At 46.5% G+C, this 16,815-nt stretch overlaps 2 protein-coding genes across 22 annotated transcripts in view; one reads left to right on the forward strand and one right to left on the reverse strand.

Moving 5' to 3' along the window:
- Window positions 1-11,664, forward strand: part of LOC109904128 (MAP/microtubule affinity-regulating kinase 3) — a 37,597-nt gene extending 25,933 nt beyond the window's left edge. For 2 of the 19 annotated variants that reach the window (XM_031788085.1, XM_031788083.1), the window contains exons 10-19: window positions 241-340; window positions 1,466-1,578; window positions 1,680-1,827; window positions 1,941-2,143; window positions 2,246-2,370; window positions 5,420-5,686; window positions 7,382-7,461; window positions 7,630-7,683; window positions 10,561-10,605; window positions 10,949-11,664. In XM_031788085.1, coding sequence (XP_031643945.1) covers window positions 241-340; window positions 1,466-1,578; window positions 1,680-1,827; window positions 1,941-2,143; window positions 2,246-2,370; window positions 5,420-5,686; window positions 7,382-7,461; window positions 7,630-7,682 — 1,089 coding nt within the window. In that variant the 3' untranslated portion in view covers window position 7,683; window positions 10,561-10,605; window positions 10,949-11,664. Of the gene's footprint in view, window positions 1-240; window positions 341-1,465; window positions 1,579-1,679; window positions 1,828-1,940; window positions 2,144-2,245; window positions 2,371-5,419; window positions 5,687-6,224; window positions 6,252-7,381; window positions 7,462-7,629; window positions 7,684-10,560; window positions 10,606-10,948 lie in introns of all 19 variants that reach the window. The other 17 variants (XM_031788087.1, XM_031788084.1, XM_031788081.1 and 14 more) reach the window with 11 other exon arrangements.
- Window positions 11,665-11,731: 67 nt separating this feature from the next.
- On the reverse strand, window positions 11,732-16,064 carry LOC109904129 (creatine kinase, testis isozyme). Of its 3 annotated transcripts, none has more exons than XM_020501300.2 (8): window positions 15,685-16,064; window positions 14,782-14,983; window positions 14,127-14,281; window positions 13,859-13,991; window positions 13,170-13,341; window positions 12,754-12,877; window positions 12,411-12,600; window positions 11,732-12,039 (listed from the first exon to the last, which is right to left on the reverse strand). In XM_020501300.2, exons 2-8 carry the CDS (start codon window positions 14,972-14,974, stop codon window positions 11,861-11,863), a joined length of 1,146 nt encoding a protein of 381 aa, XP_020356889.1. In that variant the 5' UTR covers window positions 14,975-14,983; window positions 15,685-16,064; the 3' UTR covers window positions 11,732-11,860. The 3 variants fall into 3 exon arrangements, with proteins under 3 accessions (XP_020356889.1, XP_031643949.1, XP_031643950.1); XM_031788089.1 differs by having other exon boundaries at window positions 14,782-15,035; window positions 15,685-16,017; XM_031788090.1 differs by lacking the exon at window positions 14,782-14,983 and having other exon boundaries at window positions 15,685-15,793.
- Between the last annotated feature and the right edge of the window lie 751 nt (window positions 16,065-16,815).

Below are 16,815 nucleotides of genomic sequence, written 5' to 3' on the forward strand. Positions count from 1 at the left end.
TTCAGCTTTCAAACAGTGTAGCATTGATTCAAATCAAAATCTCTTTTCCAATTCTTATTTTTAGGGGAAATCACAATTCAATTTGTTTTTTGAGTGCAATGAGGTGAAATAAGTGAACCTTTAAGTGGATTTAAGAAAATAAACCCCCCCACCCCCACCCACCCTGTGATCATGAGGATAGGACCCTGTAGTAAAAGGACCCTGTTCTATGAGGACTCTTTTTTTAACATTTTATTTCAGCAAATCATGAAAGACCGCTGGATCAATGCGGGATCGGAGGAGGACGAGCTCAAGCCTTTCGTAGAACCAGAACAGGACATCGCAGATCAGAAGAGAATAGGTACTAAGAGGAGAAAACTAACGTGTGTAGGCAGCAGCACTGCAACATAATCACTCTCAGTATTTAAGCACTTTACAGTTTTCAAAAGGAAAAGATCAAACGCAGCATAAAAACTACTTCTGCAGGAGCCTCCGAGAGGGAGAGACACGAGACAGAGAGAACCTCCACATCTTGGCCTAGATAAAAGCACTAAGGGGTAGAGGGAGGGGGAGAGAGGGTGTACATGCTGAAAGATGTCCTCTGAGTGTGGGGGTATTGCATAACAGCAGCTGGGATCTCTGTCAGAGCACGTTGGTTAGAGGGAGCTGCCAGTCACCTAGCACAAAGAGAAAGAGAGAGAGCGGGCGGGAGGGAGAGATGAAATGGAGCACATGTTTCACTGAGGGCTCTGTAGTCTAGTGGAGAGAGATCACGTTTCAGGGCGTTCCCCATCTCGTTCACCCAGTGGAGAAGCACTGACTCCTCGGTGGGTTTGGTGAAGCCTGATCTGCCTGAACACATTGATTGTGGAGCACTGTATAGCGGGGAGATGGATAGAGGGAGCTGATGTATGGTGGAACTGCCGCTCCGGGAGCTTCCCCACCTGGCATGCTCCTCTCAATGTGATGCAAGTAGCGCAGTGGGGGTGTAATCACTCCCCATCTTCCTCTGCCTCCCAACCAATCACTTCCACCCCCGCTGTGCTGCTTGCATCACCTGTCCTCCTCTGCTGACGGATGGGGCGAGAGGGAGGAGGGGGGCCCGGGTGATGACACCTGAGCTAGAATGCAATGACTCACTCGCATGATGAGGTTGCTGCTACATTTATTAAGTGGTGAAAGATCTCTTGTCGTTATGGTGAAAAAGGAAGATATAATATGTTTGCTTTAAATGAGTCAGAGGAGCAAGTGTGCATAATTGCTTATGAATTGTTTATATCTATGTAGAACACACTAAGGATGTGGGCTGCGATTGGTTGCTGATACTGGCGAATAAAGACCTTTCTGGTATTATGGCAGCCATTTTGGGCTGCAGGATTGGGGTCAATTCATTTAAATGAAAGGTCCCTTAAAATAAGACAGTTGTTGACAATGCTTGTGGAGGCCAGGGCTGTATATGTGAACTCATGTCTCTGTACTGTTCCAGATGTAATGGTGGGGATGGGCTTCTCTCCAGAGGAGATCCAGGAGTCTCTGGCCAAGATGAAGTATGATGAGATCACTGCCACCTACCTACTGCTGGGGAGGAAGTCTTCTGAGGTCAGAGCAACACTATGGATAGTTGTGGTCTAGTGCTTAGTATATCCATTAGTGTCCAATCTTTTTAATGTGTGTGTGTGTGTGTGTAAACTTTGACCTAGCTGGAGCCCAGTGTTTCAACCTCCAGCAGCAACCTGTCCCTGGCTAAACCCCGGCCCACCAGCGAGCTCAATGGCCAGTCCCCCTCACACCTCAAAGTCCAGCGGAGCGTCTCCTCCAACCAGAAACAGAGACGCTACAGTGACCAGGGTGAGACACTCTCAGTCAGTCATTAACAACCATTTAGAGGGAATTGTCATCTTTGACAAATGCGTTTCAGCTCTACCATTTCCTCTCTTCCTCGTTTTCTCTCTCTTCTCCAGTGGGTCAGAATGTTCCCCCAGGTTCAGGACACCCTAACAGGAGTCAGACCAGCACGGCCGAAAACAACATCAAAGAGGAGGGAGGGCGCAGTGTCCCCGGGGGGCGCTGTGTCCCCCCACCCAGCCCCTTGCTGGGGAACGCCAACAACCCCAACAAGGCTGATATTCCCAATGGCAGGAAGGGGGTTACCACTGTTCCCAACGTGAGTGTCTGCTATTCCATCCCATTATCAATTGTATAACATATTCTTACACTTGAAGTGGGGATGAATCCTCCATTCCGATTTGATGATTTGTGATTTCAGAGTTTCTGTTCCACCCTGCAGAATAACACTGGCTCTGACGGGATGACGAGGAGAAACACGTATGTGTGCAGCGACAGGAACGCTATGGACTGTCTCTCTGTCATTCCCAATGGGAAGGAGAACAGGTAAGGAACTGTGTTCCCCGTGTTTTCCACATGGAATCAGCATTCAACACAGCACCTTCACTGTTCCTCCCCCCAGGGGCACAGAGGAGAGAACAATGTGTATCAATACTGATAATATTGAGAGAAGTTATTGAAGAAAAATAAGACCAGGCCTCCAGGGGAGAAATATCCTCAATGTTGTGCTCTTCTTCTACTTCCCCCCATCGCTTCTCTACATCCCCCCTATCGCTTCTCTACTTCCCCCCTATCGCTTCTCTACTTCCCCCCCGTCTCAACTTCCCCCCGTCGCTTCTCTACTTCCTCACCACCGCTTCTCTACTTCCTCACCACCGCTTCTCTACTTCCTCACCACCGCTTCTCTACTTACTCACCAATGCTCCTCTAATTCCTCACCACCGCTTCTCTACTTCCTCCCCATCGCTTCTCTACTTCCTCACCACCGCTTCTCTACTTCCTCCCCATTGCTTCTCTACTTCCTCACTACCGCTTCTCTACTTCCTCACCACCGCTTCTCTACTTCTCACCACCGCTTCTCTACTTCCCCCCATCGCTTCTCTACTTCCACCCATCGCTTCTCTACTTCCCCCCATCGCTTCTCTACTTCCCCCCCACCGCTTCTCTACTTCCCCCCACCGCTTCTCTACTCCCCCCCATCGCTTCTCTACTTTCCCCCCATTTCTTCTCTACTTCCCCCCATCGCTTCTCTACTTCCCCCCCCATCGCTTCTCTACTTCCTCCCCATCGCTTCTCTACTTACTCACCAATGCTTCTCTACTTACTCACCAATGCTTCTCTCTACTTCCTCACCTCTACTTCCTCACCACCGCTTCTCTACTTCCCCCCCATCACTTCTCTACTTCCCCCCCGTCGTTCTCTACTTCCCCCCGTTGCTTCTCTACTTCCTCACCACCACTTCTCTACTCCCCCCCCCCCCCCTGTCGCTTCTCTACTTCCTCACCAACGCTCCTCTAATTCCTCACCACCGCTTCTCTATTTCCTCACCACCGCTTCTCTACTTCCTCCCCATCGCTTCTCTACTTCCTCCCCATCGCTTCTCTACTTCCTCCCCATCGCTTCTCTACTTCCCCCCATCGCTTCTCTACTTCCCCCCCATCGCTTCTCTACTTCCTCACCACCGCTTCTCTACTTCCTTCCCAACGCTTCTCTACTTCCTCCCCATCGCTTCTCTACTTCCTCACCACCGCTTCTCTACTTCCTCACCACCGCTTCTCTACTTCCTCACCACCGCTTCCCCACTTCCTCACCAATGCTTCTCTACTTCCTCACCACCGCTTCTCTACTTCCTCACCACCGCTTCTCTACTTCCTCACCACCGCTTCTCTACTTACTCACTAATGCTCCTCTAATTCCTCACCACCGCTTCTCTACTTCCTCCCCATCGCTTCTCTACTTCCTCACCACCGCTTCTCTACTTCCTCCCCATTGCTTCTCTACTTACTCACCAATGCTTCTCTACTTCCTCCCCATCGCTTCTCTACCTCCTCACCACCGCTTCTCTACTTCCTCACCACCGCTTCTCTACTTCCTCACCACCGCTTCTCTACTTCCTCACCACCGCTTCTCTACTTCCCCCCCATCGCTTCTCTACTCCCCCCCCATCGCTTCTCTACTTCCTCACCACCGCTTCTCTACTTCCTCACCACCGCTTCTCTACTTCTCACCACCGCCTCTCTACTTCCCCCCCATCGCTTCTCTACTCCCCCCCATCGCTTCTCTACTTCCTCACCACCGCTTCTCTACTTCCCCCCATCGCTTCTCTTTTTAGGCCCCTTTTTCCTATCTTTCTGGTTTCTTCGTGGTCTGGTCGTGTCCCAGTATGATTGAGACGTATGCCTGTATGATGATTAGCCCGCCCTCTGGCTTTGCCCCCGTGTTGACTGGCTCGCCCTCTGGCTTTGCCCCCGTGTTGACTGGATCGCCCTCTGGCTTTGCCCCCGTGTTGACTGGCTCGTCCTCTGGCTTTGCCCCGTGTTGACTGGCTCGCCCTCTGGCTTTGCCCCCGTGTTGACTGGCTCGCCCTCTGGCTTTGCCCCCGTGTTGACTGGCTCGTCCTCTGGCTTTGCCCCCGTGTTGACTGGCTCGCCCTCTGGCTTTGCCCCCATTGTTGACTGGCTCGCCCTCTGGCTTTGCCCCCATTGTTGACTGGCTCGTCCTCTGGCTTTGCCCCAGTGTTGACTGGCTCGTCCTCTGGCTTTGCCCCCGTGTTGACTGGATCGCCCTCTGGCTTTGCCCCCGTGTTGACTGGCTCGTCCTCTGGCTTTGCCCCTGTGTTGACTGGCTCGTCCTCTGGCTTTGCCCCTGTGTTGACTGGCTCGTCCACCTCGGTCCAGCTGATGTACCAGGCCTCTGACCCCCTGTCTGCCTTCCCCTCAGACTCAGACTGGGCCACTGCCCCACTCCCACTGCACTCTGGACTTCTGTAAGATGGCAGGCAGGGCCTCCAACTGTCTGTCTGACCTCTCACCTCTCATGTGTAGACCTGTCTCAGGCCCTCTCTAACCCACGACAAGGCTCCCACATGCATCCCGTTCATGAACTCCATCTCTAACCGTTGTGATGATGTCATCTCTCCCTCTCTCTAACCTCTTGTAGGAGACAGCCCCACCCTTTATTATACACACTCCTCTGTTCCCCAATTTTTACTTCATCATCTGCTTGGACCTGTGATCCCTGGTCTGGTCCTGGTCTGGCCCTGGTCCTGGTCTAGCACTGGCAGCTCTACTACCTACCTCTGGCTTGACTATCCAAACCTGTATTAGTCACTCCATGTTTCACCAAACAATATTCTATCTGGATATTAGGACTCCAACTCACTTCAACAATATCACACTATAGTGAACTACTAGAATAACTCTAAATTAACATTATTGACACAGATCAGATGTCATTTTAGAATTTAGGACTTGAAGGTAAGGTTCTGTTGATATGATAATGGCCCAGCTGGTGATTCTATTTATAGAACTGGTATGTACAGCCAGGTGTTTGTCTTTCTTCTCCGTCTGATCTCTTCCCTCCGTCCTCCCTGCAGTGTGGCCGTGTCTCCTGGCCAGCGGAACCCCGTGGCATCCACCCACAGCATCACCAGCGCCACCACGCCAGACAGACTACGTTTCCCACGAGGCACGGCGAGCCGCAGCACCTTCCACAGTGGTCAGCTGAAGGAGCGCCGCACGGCCACCTACAACGGGCCCCCAGCCTCACCCACCCTGTCCCAAGACACAGCGCCACTTTCCCAAACCCGCAGCCGCGGCTCCAGTAACCTCTTCTCCAAACTCACCTCCAAACTCACACGCAGGTAGGTGTCAGGGACTACAGCTCCATGCCACTCAATTCAACTATGAGTCCAAGCCCCTAAAATATACTATGACTATATCTAGGTATATGGTTCGTTTTTAATCCTTCTGAGTGGGCTTTGAAATGTGTGCTTTTTAGTATCATGAGTCACATTGAGTGGAACATCCACAGTCCTACTAACAATAGATTGTTCCAGAAGCACTGATAACGTAGCCTGAGTGTCAGTCTGAGAAAGACATCAAATAAACATACCTCAAGTGTAAACCAGCAGGGAAAACCCACTTGAATTTTTGTCCAGACGGAGTAGATTGAACACATCTCAGACAGGCAGCCAGGCTACTGTCAACAATTCGGGGTTGTCCCGAGACTAACCTGACATGAGGAATATAAATCAACATCTGTCATTTGAACCTTCTCCTCCTCGCCATTGATTCCAACCACCCTGTTTCTGTTCACTCATTTCAAGTTTCAACCAATCATCTTCTTTCAGTTTCTTGCCTCATTTCACTGTTTCTGTGTGTTTGCTGATTCTGTTGTAGAAACATTTCATTTGGGTTTACGAAAAGGTAGGACCCCCTATTACCTTCAGTGTGTGCAATTAATCAACTAAAACCAGTACTAGGACAAGCTGGAGCTGACATACTGCTTAGAACCTCTGTTTTGTGACAGTGATTGGCCTTCGGCTTCTGGAGTTAACGATGGGTTAGATTGTAAGGGCAGTGTTGCCCTCTCGATCGGTCAGTTAAATCCATCAACAGCCAACAGAAAGCTTGACACTAATCAATTTCCAATGCATGCGGTGGGGACGGTCCTGTTGATTCGGATTCGTTTTTCACAAAGTAATGATTGATCTGTATTGAACTGTTGTTCCAGGTAAGTTTGTGTTTTTTATGTAGACAGATCTGTGCTTGAAAGGTAGACAGATTATATTTGTCTATTCTAACTTGTCTTTATGTCCATAATTGGATTTTGCTGTATCTTATTAGTTGTGACCAATGCTCCCGATAATAACTTTGCTGGCTGGTAGGAATGTGATCGACTTTGTGATGTGGCGATGCAGGATATAGAGTGTAAAGATAAGAATTATTGTTTATAAGGCTTTGGGAACTTCAATTTGTAATATTGGTTTGTGGAGTCGTGTTCTCTTGTTGGGAACCGAGAGGGTTGTGAAATACTTTTTGTGAACCAGGCGTTCTGATGAGCAAGATCAGAGGGATTTATGTCTTGATACATCAATTTGTAAACATTTACAAGCAGATGGTCTGGCAGTTCAGGATATGTTGTTTACAAAGCTGGGACAAAAGGCAAAGCTCTCCCACCATACCACCTCTTCAGACATAACCTTCTGTTCTTCAGTCTGATTAAGTGACACACTGACATCTAGTGGCTACCAGGAGTTCTACATCTCGGGAAGTTGTCACCTTTTGCAACCCTTCCATATTTCTTCATTCGCCAGGTCCTTGTCACTCATTTCATTTCTCTGTTGATTCTTATTTCTGCACAGAGTAACATCTTGGAAACAATTGGTTTAAGTATAGGGAAGGAAGTCTCTTGTCTCAGTAGTAGGCAATGTGCTTTGGTCTCTGTTCCCTCCCTTCACTCTTCTCCTCACTATTGTACTGCTGTGTGCCAATGTTTCCCTGACCTTTCTGTGCCCTTTAACCTTGGACCTTTTCACTGCTCTTCCTCCCTTCAGGGTCAGTATTGACCCGACCAAACGGCAGACGGCCAAATCAGGGCCTGCCGTCCCTTCTGCCCAGGGAGCAAAGACTCTTAGTAAGTCTTCTGTTCACCCACCTCTCCCCCTCTTTTCTCCCCCTTTTTCTTCTTCCTTGTCATCCTGGCATCATCGGCCTGTGATCATGTCGTACATCAAGTTTCTTTCTCTTTTCATGTATCCGTAAAAAAATACAAGCTTTTTTCAGAATCCATTTTTTCTTCCAGATTCAGCAGCGGAAGATATAGAGAATTGTAGGAAGTCGCAGATGGAGACATAGAGTAAGGGATCATTTCAACCCTTATGTCCCCACAAGAGTTAGTGTGTCAGAGTTCTGTGTGGAAAGAAGGAATTTGTATACACACCCCAACATAGTCACATTCCCTTCTCTCCAGTATGTGTATGTGACAGACACTGCCATCCCCTCTCCCTGTCCCAGATAAAGTCTCAGACCTTTTTGTGTCCCTCATCCCCCTGGCTTGAGGCTGCTATCTTGCCCACTAACTAATACCCCTCCAGGAATCTAACTTCCTCTACCCTCCTGTAGAATCATTTCAAGGCTAGTCTGCATGTGTGGAGCCCAAAACTCATTAGAGTCGGTGGACCTGGTATGCAGTCCCTGTCTACAATGGCCCTATGACTGGTTGCCTGATTGTCTTTTTAACCAACCCCCCTCTTCTTTGGGGTGGCAGGTAGCCTAGTTGGGCCAGTAACCGAAAGGTTGCTAGATCGAATCCCCGAGCTGACAAGGTAAAAATCCGTCGTTCTGCCCCTGAACAAGGCAGTTAACCCACTGTTCCTAGGCCGTCATTGTACATAAGAATATATTCTTAACTGACTAGTTAAACAAAGATAAAAAAAATACAAATATGAATTATTTTAACATATCCAGTGTCACGCCGAGAGAAGAAACAGGACTGTTCTGCTGTCTGTCAACCTCTAGAGTAGACCGCATGAGTCCTCCCACAATAGCCCCAGTCTGCATGCACTGACCCAAATGCTGTGTTCGTAACAAAATGGAATTTACCAGTTGTGAAGTCGTAAACAGTTGGATCATTCACATGATTTTAACTCATTGAGAAACACTGATTGGCTAATGGCCAACAAGCTGTGTAAATCATTAAAAAATTATAGTGTTAAAAAAACATAGCTTTTTATAAATAATGTTTTGTTGCATTTAACTGCTGTTATCGAGGTCATTTATTTGGAAGGTGATGTCAGAATGAGAGAAGGTACCTCAGGATGATAGACGAGTTTCCCACTAGTAATTTCCAGTTTGAGGTCTGTTGAAGTGGATATTTTCCAGTCGTATGTGGTAAATTCCCACTTCCCACTTGGCTACGAACACAGCATAATTGTGTGTGCAAACGTGTGGGTGTGTGGAATGTAGTTCCACTGTATGATTTTGTTTTTGTCGTGTTGGGGTGAATCTCTTCACGTCACCAAGCTGTCATACCATCATTCAACACATTTCCATTCCTGTATCCCCTTGCTCTGTCATCCATTCCTGTATCCCCTTGCTCTGTCTTCCATTCCTGTATCCCCTTGCTCTGTCTTCCATTCCTGTATCCCCTTGCTCTGTCTTCCATTCCTGTATCCCCTTGCTCTTTATCCGTTCCTGTATCCCCTTGCTCTGTTATCCATTCCTGTATCCCCTTGCTCTGTCATCTGTTCCTGTATCCCCTTGCTCTGTCTTCCGTTCCTGTATCCCCTTGCTCTGTCTTCCGTTCCTGTATCCCCTTGCTCTGTCTTCCGTTCCTGTATCCCCTTGCTCTGTCATCTGTTCCTGTATCCCCTTGCTCTGTCATCCGTTCCTGTATCCCCTTGCTCTGTCATCCGTTCCTGTATCCCCTTGCTCTGTCATCCGTTCCTGTATCCCCTTGCTCTGTCATCCGTTCCTGTATCCCCTTGCTCTGTCATCCGTTCCTGTATCCCCTTGCTCTGTCATCCGTTCCTGTATCCCCTTGCTCTGTCATCCGTTCCTGTATCCCCTTGCTCTGTCATCCGTTCCTGTATCCCCTTGCTCTGTCATCCGTTCCTGTATCCCCTTGCTCTGTCATCTGTTCCTGTATCCCCTTGCTCTGTTATCCGTTCCTGTATCCCCTTGCTCTTTATCCGTTCCTGTATCCCCTTGCTCTGTTATCCGTTCCTGTATCCCCTTGCTCTGTCATCCGTTCCTGTATCCCCTTGCTCTGTCTTCCGTTCCTGTATCCCCTTGCTCTGTCTTCCGTTCCTGTATCCCCTTGCTCTGTCTTCTGTTCCTGTATCCCCTTGCTCTGTCATCCGTTCCTGTATCCCCTTGCTCTGTCATCCGTTCCTGTATCCCCTTGCTCTGTCATCCGTTCCTGTATCCCCTTGCTCTGTCATCCGTTCCTGTATCCCCTTGCTCTGTCATCCGTTCCTGTATCCCCTTGCTCTGTCATCCGTTCCTGTATCCCCTTGCTCTGTCATCCGTTCCTGTATCCCCTTGCTCTGTCATCCGTTCCTGTATCCCCTTGCTCTGTCATCCGTTCCTGTATCCCCTTGCTCTGTCATCCGTTCCTGTATCCCCTTGTTCTGTCATCCGTTCCTGTATCCCCTTGCTCTGTCATCCGTTCCTGTATCCCCTTGCTCTGTCATCCGTTCCTGTATCCCCTTGATCTGTCATCCGTTCCTGTATCCCCTTGCTCTGTCATCCGTTCCTGTATCCCCTTGCTCTGTCATCCGTTCCTGTATCCCCTTGCTCTGTCATCCGTTCCTGTATCCCCTTGCTCTGTCTTCCGTTCCTGTATCCCCTTGCTCTGTCTTCCGTTCCTGTATCCCCTTGCTCTGTCATCCGTTCCTGTATCCCCTTGCTCTGTCATCCGTTCCTGTATCCCCTTGCTCTGTCATCTGTTTAAGCACTTTTTTTGTTCCTTTGCTCTCGTTTTTATTTTGTGTTAAAGAAGCAAGAAAGTTTGAACACCAACGAGACTGATCAGTGCACAGGTTTCATGTCAATACTTCCATAATGAGGTTATAGTAACCTTGGTGGCTTTCTTGTTTTTATAACTCCGTATAATATACATGTTATATATCTTTCAATATATATTCACACTATATATCAGTGTTATCTGTTGTTCTTGAAATGACAAAATACTCTCTTTGGAAGTTCACGTTTAGTGTTTTTTTTCTCACAGAGTCTCAACCGAGTTTGAAAGAAACGGGAGATTTGAGAGCTCAAGGTGAGGTGTAGGTTGTTGCTTTCTCAGCCTGATATCACTTCACTCCCAGGCCCAGCTCTGTTCACTCTGTCAATTCATAGGGTTTACCCATGCCTCACCTTTTCCCCATGGATGTGGTTATTTCAGATCATTATGGTTTCCTCATTGAGTGTTGTGCTACTCCTAATGTGCATGGTGCTTCATGACCATCTGTTTATTGCATGCTCTGCTAATTGACCCTTTGATCAACACCTTGCATATTCATGGAAGACCCTTTAAAGCAGATTGAAGTAAATACTGTTATACAGATAGGAAACTGCACAGCTTTAGTGAATTCAACTTTTTCCTATCTCCTTCCTACCAGTCGCCATGTACCTGGGGATCAGAAAGGGGAAAGTAAAGACAGTGAACCCCGCTCCCTCAGATTCACTTGGAGTATGAGGACCACCAGCTCCATGGAGCCTTGTGATATCATGCGGGAGATACGCAAGGTGCTCGAGGCCAACAATTGTGACTACGAACAGCAAGAGAGTTTCCTGCTGCTCTGTGTCCATGGCGATGCTGAGAACCTGGTCCAATGGGTGATGGAGGTGTGCAAGCTGCCCCGTCTCTCCCTCAATGGCGTGAGATTCAAGAGGATATCAGGCTCATCCATCGCTTTTAAAAACATTGCTTCCAAAGTCGCCAATGAGTTAAAGCTATGAACAAAAAGGGTAAAACTATATCTAGAAAGTAAAGCTGTACAATCTTTTTTTTTTTTACAAAATACTGAGTATGTATTGAATGAGTGTGTCAATAATCACTGAATTACTAATAACTACGGTATATAATCTGGTCATCAGGAGTTGTATATGGTTTGTCATACTGAGAAAATTGACCAAAATAGCATTTGTCTTTGTTATTATTTGTCATCTCATGAAAGTTAACCTTTTCAGAGTAAATCATGAATCTGACTTTCAAGACAGCTACACATTGTTATACACAACTTCATTAACTTCAAAGAATATATAAGAGATAGAGTTCATGTAAATGCTCACATGGTAAGATCACCAGTGTCTCAATAAAATTCTGTAAACTTGACTCGTGGCATATTTAAGTTCTAATCTGAGGATGTGCAACTTCATCAAAGATGGGAAAGAAAGAAACATGGATTGAAAGTTTTTTTATTTTCAGATCCACTATCACAATGATAGAGGACCTTGTGAGAGAGTAAGTGCATTCTGGGATAGTGTCACACATTCATTCAGATGGCAAAGGGAAGCAATCACAAGAGTTTTCACTTCTGGGCGGGCATGATGTTGTCGATAGACTGGCCTTTCTCCAGCTTCTTCTCCATCTCAACCAGCAGCTTGACTCCATCCACAACCATCTGCACCAGCTCCACCTCGGAGAAGCCCAGGCGATCGGCATTGGAGATGTCGAAGGTGCCACCCACGGCTGCGGTGTCCACTCCACCTGAAATAGAGACATCAGAAGAGGGACTGAAGATTCACCCATTTTGAACATTGTATCGTTTTGGTGCATCTGAGCAATGCTCTATCGATTCCTGGGATCATTTCATGTTTCCATGTGTATCGGAGCCATCACTGTGCAAGCAGGCAGAAATACAGCCGGTATGATGAGTTTTCCATCATATGAGGACATACAATTCAAAATGGGTGAATATTTCCTCCTTTAACATAGCTATAATAGTCCTTTTAGAGGAATGCTATAACTATTGCTAGTGTTGGTCATTTTACAGTCTTAATGTGCTTGTAAGTTACCCTGAGCAACAGAACAGCAAACACAATTAGGTATCTGGTTCAGTAATGAAACATTTTCTGTACCTGTTCCACGTTTCTGAAGCCTTAGCCTCTTGAGTACCTCCTCGAATTTGGCGTGCTTGCTCATGTTGGGGATCTTGACATGGACTCCAGCACGCAGCCCTGTTCCCAGGTTGGATGGGCAGGTGAGCACGTAGCCTAAGTGCTCGTTCCACATGAATGAAGTGCCCTTATCTTTGAACAGGGTTTCAATCTGAGGAAGAGATTTGGGGGTCAAATTAAGAAGAAAAAATACAAACATTGATTGATCATTGCCAGCATGTTCTCACACATGAATATGGCAAATTATGATTCATATTTCATTATCAAAGCCTTATGAATGTATTTCTCAGATATTCCCTCTCACCTTTGTGAGGCCAGTACAGAAACGGTTGAACACCTCCTTCATGTTGCCACCCTTCTGCATGGAGATGACACGCAGGTGGTCCTCCTCGTTGACCCAAACCAGGAAGGTCTTGGTATCATTGTGCCTTGAAGATTAGTATAAATAAATGTTCTATGGTCCTCTGACAAGGTCATGGACAGTGGCTTATGAAGCCACCGCCAGCATATAAACTATTAGGAACTTTTTCCCTTCGACTTAGCAAAGATTTAGGAACACCTAGTTTGAGGGGAACTACATTTCCTATCCCTTTTGGCAGTCATGTACTTGAATAGGTTGGAGAGGGTAGAATGTAAGAATGACTTCAGTGAGTAAGAACAAAACCAAATTGTAATGCCTTTGAGGACATCAGGTTTGGGAATGGGAAATTGCTGTCTTACCAGATCCCCCTGCCATCGGGCCAGTCCCGGGCCATGCCAGAGGCCAGCAGCAGAGGAGACACTGGCTTATCAAACAGGAAGTGGTCATCAATCAGCTGCTGCTGCTCGGCATCTGTCATGTTTTTCAGGGCGTAGTACTTCCCCTTCAGGTCACCGGACAGGGAGTCCAGAGCTGCAGAGGAACAGATGACAGATACATTGTCTGAGGTTACTGGATGAGACTCCATTACATGGCTTTCACGAATCTGGTGATCACGTTACAACCATACAACTAGCGATGGGGTCCAATCCGGCCCACGGGTGGTTTGAATAAAACCACCTGCGGGTGGGGAAAACTAACCAAATAGAAATGACAGTGGTCTGAGACTGTGTCCAGCTCGCTAATATTCACCAAAATTGAAGCTAAACATTCATTCAGGGAGCATCAAATTCCAAAAACGATAGAGGACCAATTTTTCCAAATGTTGACGGCTGGGAAATATAACCAAATGCAGCTCCCGGGCAAAATGACGGACACCCCTGGTCTAAAGCAATCCTTTCCGGTCAGTAACAGATGTAAAAATACATTCACATAGTTCACCACTAGAGGGGACTCTTTACGCAGTAATGTTGCATCAGGGACCAGGCATCGTTCTAGAATGGCATCCACTCAGAGCCCCAGCCCCCTTTGGGTGGGTTTAGGTGAGTACCTTCAACAGACATTTTCTCAACGCCCCTTCGCTCTCCACGGCTGCAGTGTGGGGGCAGACAGAACCCCCGGATGCTCCTTCCTGTTCGGACACGGGAGCTAAGGACGTAGTTGGGGTCCAGGTCATCTCCACCCTGTGAAAACAGACACCAAAGTTGAGTTCTGAATTCTCTGTGACTTATCAATACTGGTCAACTTCCCTGCAGTGTACACTGTTGAACATGAGTCTCAAACCACTGTCAACCAGGGACCCATTTAAAGGGCAGTACCTTCAGGTTGTTTGGGTTGAGGTCGGTCTTGTGCTTGTCTGTAGGCTTGTATCCTCCATGTCTGTCCTCAATGATGGGATCCAGCAGCTCCTTGAAGACCTCGTATGTCTCCTCATCTCCAGCCACACATCCCACAGTCATGATGAAGGGATGGCCTGGAATGGGGGGAGAAAAATTAATCCGGGATGGATTCAATTAGGAAACAAATTGTAGAGCATGACAGATTAAACAGTGACAAACTCACTCAATAGTTAGCATTTCATCAAGCTCTATACAGGCGCAGTCGATAGACTCCGGATGGGTTAGTTTTACCAGGAATATCAACCCCCGTCTGAATGACACCATCTATGGTGAAGCCGTTGGCGGTGGCACGGTCTCTGAGTTTGGTGAACATGTTCTGGGTTAAGACCTTGGCTATATGGTTGTTGTGCTGGCCTAGGTCAGGGAACTCATCAGGCGACAGACAGCCTCTTGATGGTCTGTTTGACCATTTTATCATTGCTGAACAATAACAAAACACATTCTACAGGGTAAGGGGAAGCCACCTGCTATGCTTAAAAATGCATATGGACACTACTCATTTCCCCTCAAAAATGGTTAGGCTATACTATCAGTTCATATGGAGTCACCATATGAAAGCTGCTTGGGTCTTTACCTGGGTTATCAATCCCGGTTTGAATGACATCATCCAATGTAAAACCACTGGGCGTTTGTTTGCTCCTCAGACGCTCGTAGATGGCAGGAGTCAAGATCTTGGCCATATGATTATTGTGCTGGCTGAGATCTGGGTACTCCTCACTAGAAGCGTACTTCATCTTTAGCGCGTTGTGGGTGTTTCCGAACGGCATGGCTGATCCCTGGACGCAACACGGAGTGGCGTAAAAACTGGTGAATGTGATCTTGAAAATACTACAAATAGGCATACGACATAACTCAGTCAAATACTTGGTTTTTATCAGGTGCGTGCGAGTGCAAGGCTGAATATGCGCAATGCAAATTAGCGACCGCACCAATGATGTCCGACCGCAGTCACCGCACTGAACGACAATCAGACGAGTATAGGCAGATGTCGACAGGCAGTTGATAAAGGACAAATTATGCTTTGTCCTCTGGAGAGGTGGAGTGATGGAACTCCAGTCAAATGCCAAAGATTGCGCAGTATCGTCATTCCAATCCGAATAACTATTTTATAGAGCTCTAGACTGGAGTGGTAAATGCGTGTGATCATGTTGGAAATCATAACCAAATCACTCAGCCCCTGAGAGAAGAAAATGTAGGGTAGGCTATGCGAGATTGTAACAGACCAAAGCAAAATATTCAAAATAACGGGGTCTCGCGCTCGAACACGGCTACAGGCGTTATACAATAGTTTTCATTGTCTATTGTTATCGAAATGTTCACGGAATATGAAAAATATATATGGATGGCCACAAATAGCCAATAAAATGTAGCCTCTGTTAAAAACCAAGTACTTGCTTAGTCACAATGAGCTGATTTGGGGTTTATGCCATTCTGATCAATGAATGTCATCCTGAACGAGTAGAAATAGTGGTCCTACCTGCTGCCGAGGCTGGTCACTACTAGGGGGGAAGACACAACGAGACCTATTTTTCCGACCGTGTCGAGCAATCACTGACGTTATTTGGCTCTCCGGTGGAAAATGTTCTTGGAGATGGTTCTTTATAGTAGGCGAACTCTGCTCCCATTGGTCAGTATTTGTAGTCCATCTATTTGTCGATTATTAGGCTATACGAGATTGCAGTTTTCATATGTTCCTTTGATCTTTCTTTACTAATGATGTAGCCTATATCTACCCTGGTTTGCTGCTGATGCTATGTCTTGGCCATTGAGAGGTTTTGAAGCCAGCGGTCGGCCATATTGGCACTTCAGAATGGTCAGAATGGCCTCCATAGGAATGAATGGAATTCTACAGTATTTCAATTAAATGGACAAAATTGCACGTATTTAAGTATTTATTATTTGTATAGTGGGGACAGTAACATTAGTAATCTAAAAACTAAATACTTTAAGGAAAATATTTTGTATTTGTTATTTTTATGTTTAGCTCACATAATATAATTTTTAAGTATGCATTAAGGTGTCTGTAATATATTACATGTGGCAAAAACAAATATGTTTTACAACGGTGTAGAGGAGGAGTGCGGAGATGGTGGTGCGGTGGCTTCAACATAGCGCCCCTTATAAGTAATCTAGTGTGTATATAAATCATTGGTAATTACAAATGTTCTCTTATTGTATAGACTGGCTACGGATATCATATAACAACAGTTGAATTTAAATGTGGGATTTTTTCCACAATGTTAAATTATATTAACTTCTTTGGCCTAACTAGAGCCATATATATTTTTACATTTTACATTTTTTATTTCACCTTTCTTTAACCAGGTAGGCTAGTTGAGAACAAGTTCTCATTTGCAACTGCGACCTGGCCAAGATAAAGCATAGCAATTCGACACATACAACAACACAGAGTTACACATGGAATAAACAAAACATACAGTCAATAATACAGTAGAAAAAATAAAACAAAAAGTCTATATACAGTGAGTGCAAATGAGGTAAGATAAGGGAGTTAAGGCAATAAATTGGCCATGGTGGCAAAGTAATTACAATATAGCAATTAAACACTGGAATGGTAGATGTGCAGAAGATGAATGTGCAAGTAGAG

The sequence above is a fragment of the Oncorhynchus kisutch genome, linkage group LG14 (assembly GCF_002021735.2).
Source record: "Oncorhynchus kisutch isolate 150728-3 linkage group LG14, Okis_V2, whole genome shotgun sequence".
Classification (NCBI taxonomy): Eukaryota; Metazoa; Chordata; class Actinopteri; order Salmoniformes; family Salmonidae; genus Oncorhynchus; species Oncorhynchus kisutch.

Coding starts and splice junctions, on each gene's coding strand:
- LOC109904129 (XM_020501300.2), bottom strand. CDS start 14,974: ATGCCGTTCGGAAACACCCACAACGCGCTAAAGATGAAGTACGCTTCT. Junction 14,282..14,781: donor AACCGGGATTGATAACCCAG/GTAAAGACCCAA, acceptor CCCCCATTCCAG/GCCATCCCTTCATCATGACT. Junction 12,878..13,169: donor CCCGATGGCAGGGGGATCTG/GTAAGACAGCAA, acceptor CTAATCTTCAAG/GCACAATGATACCAAGACCT.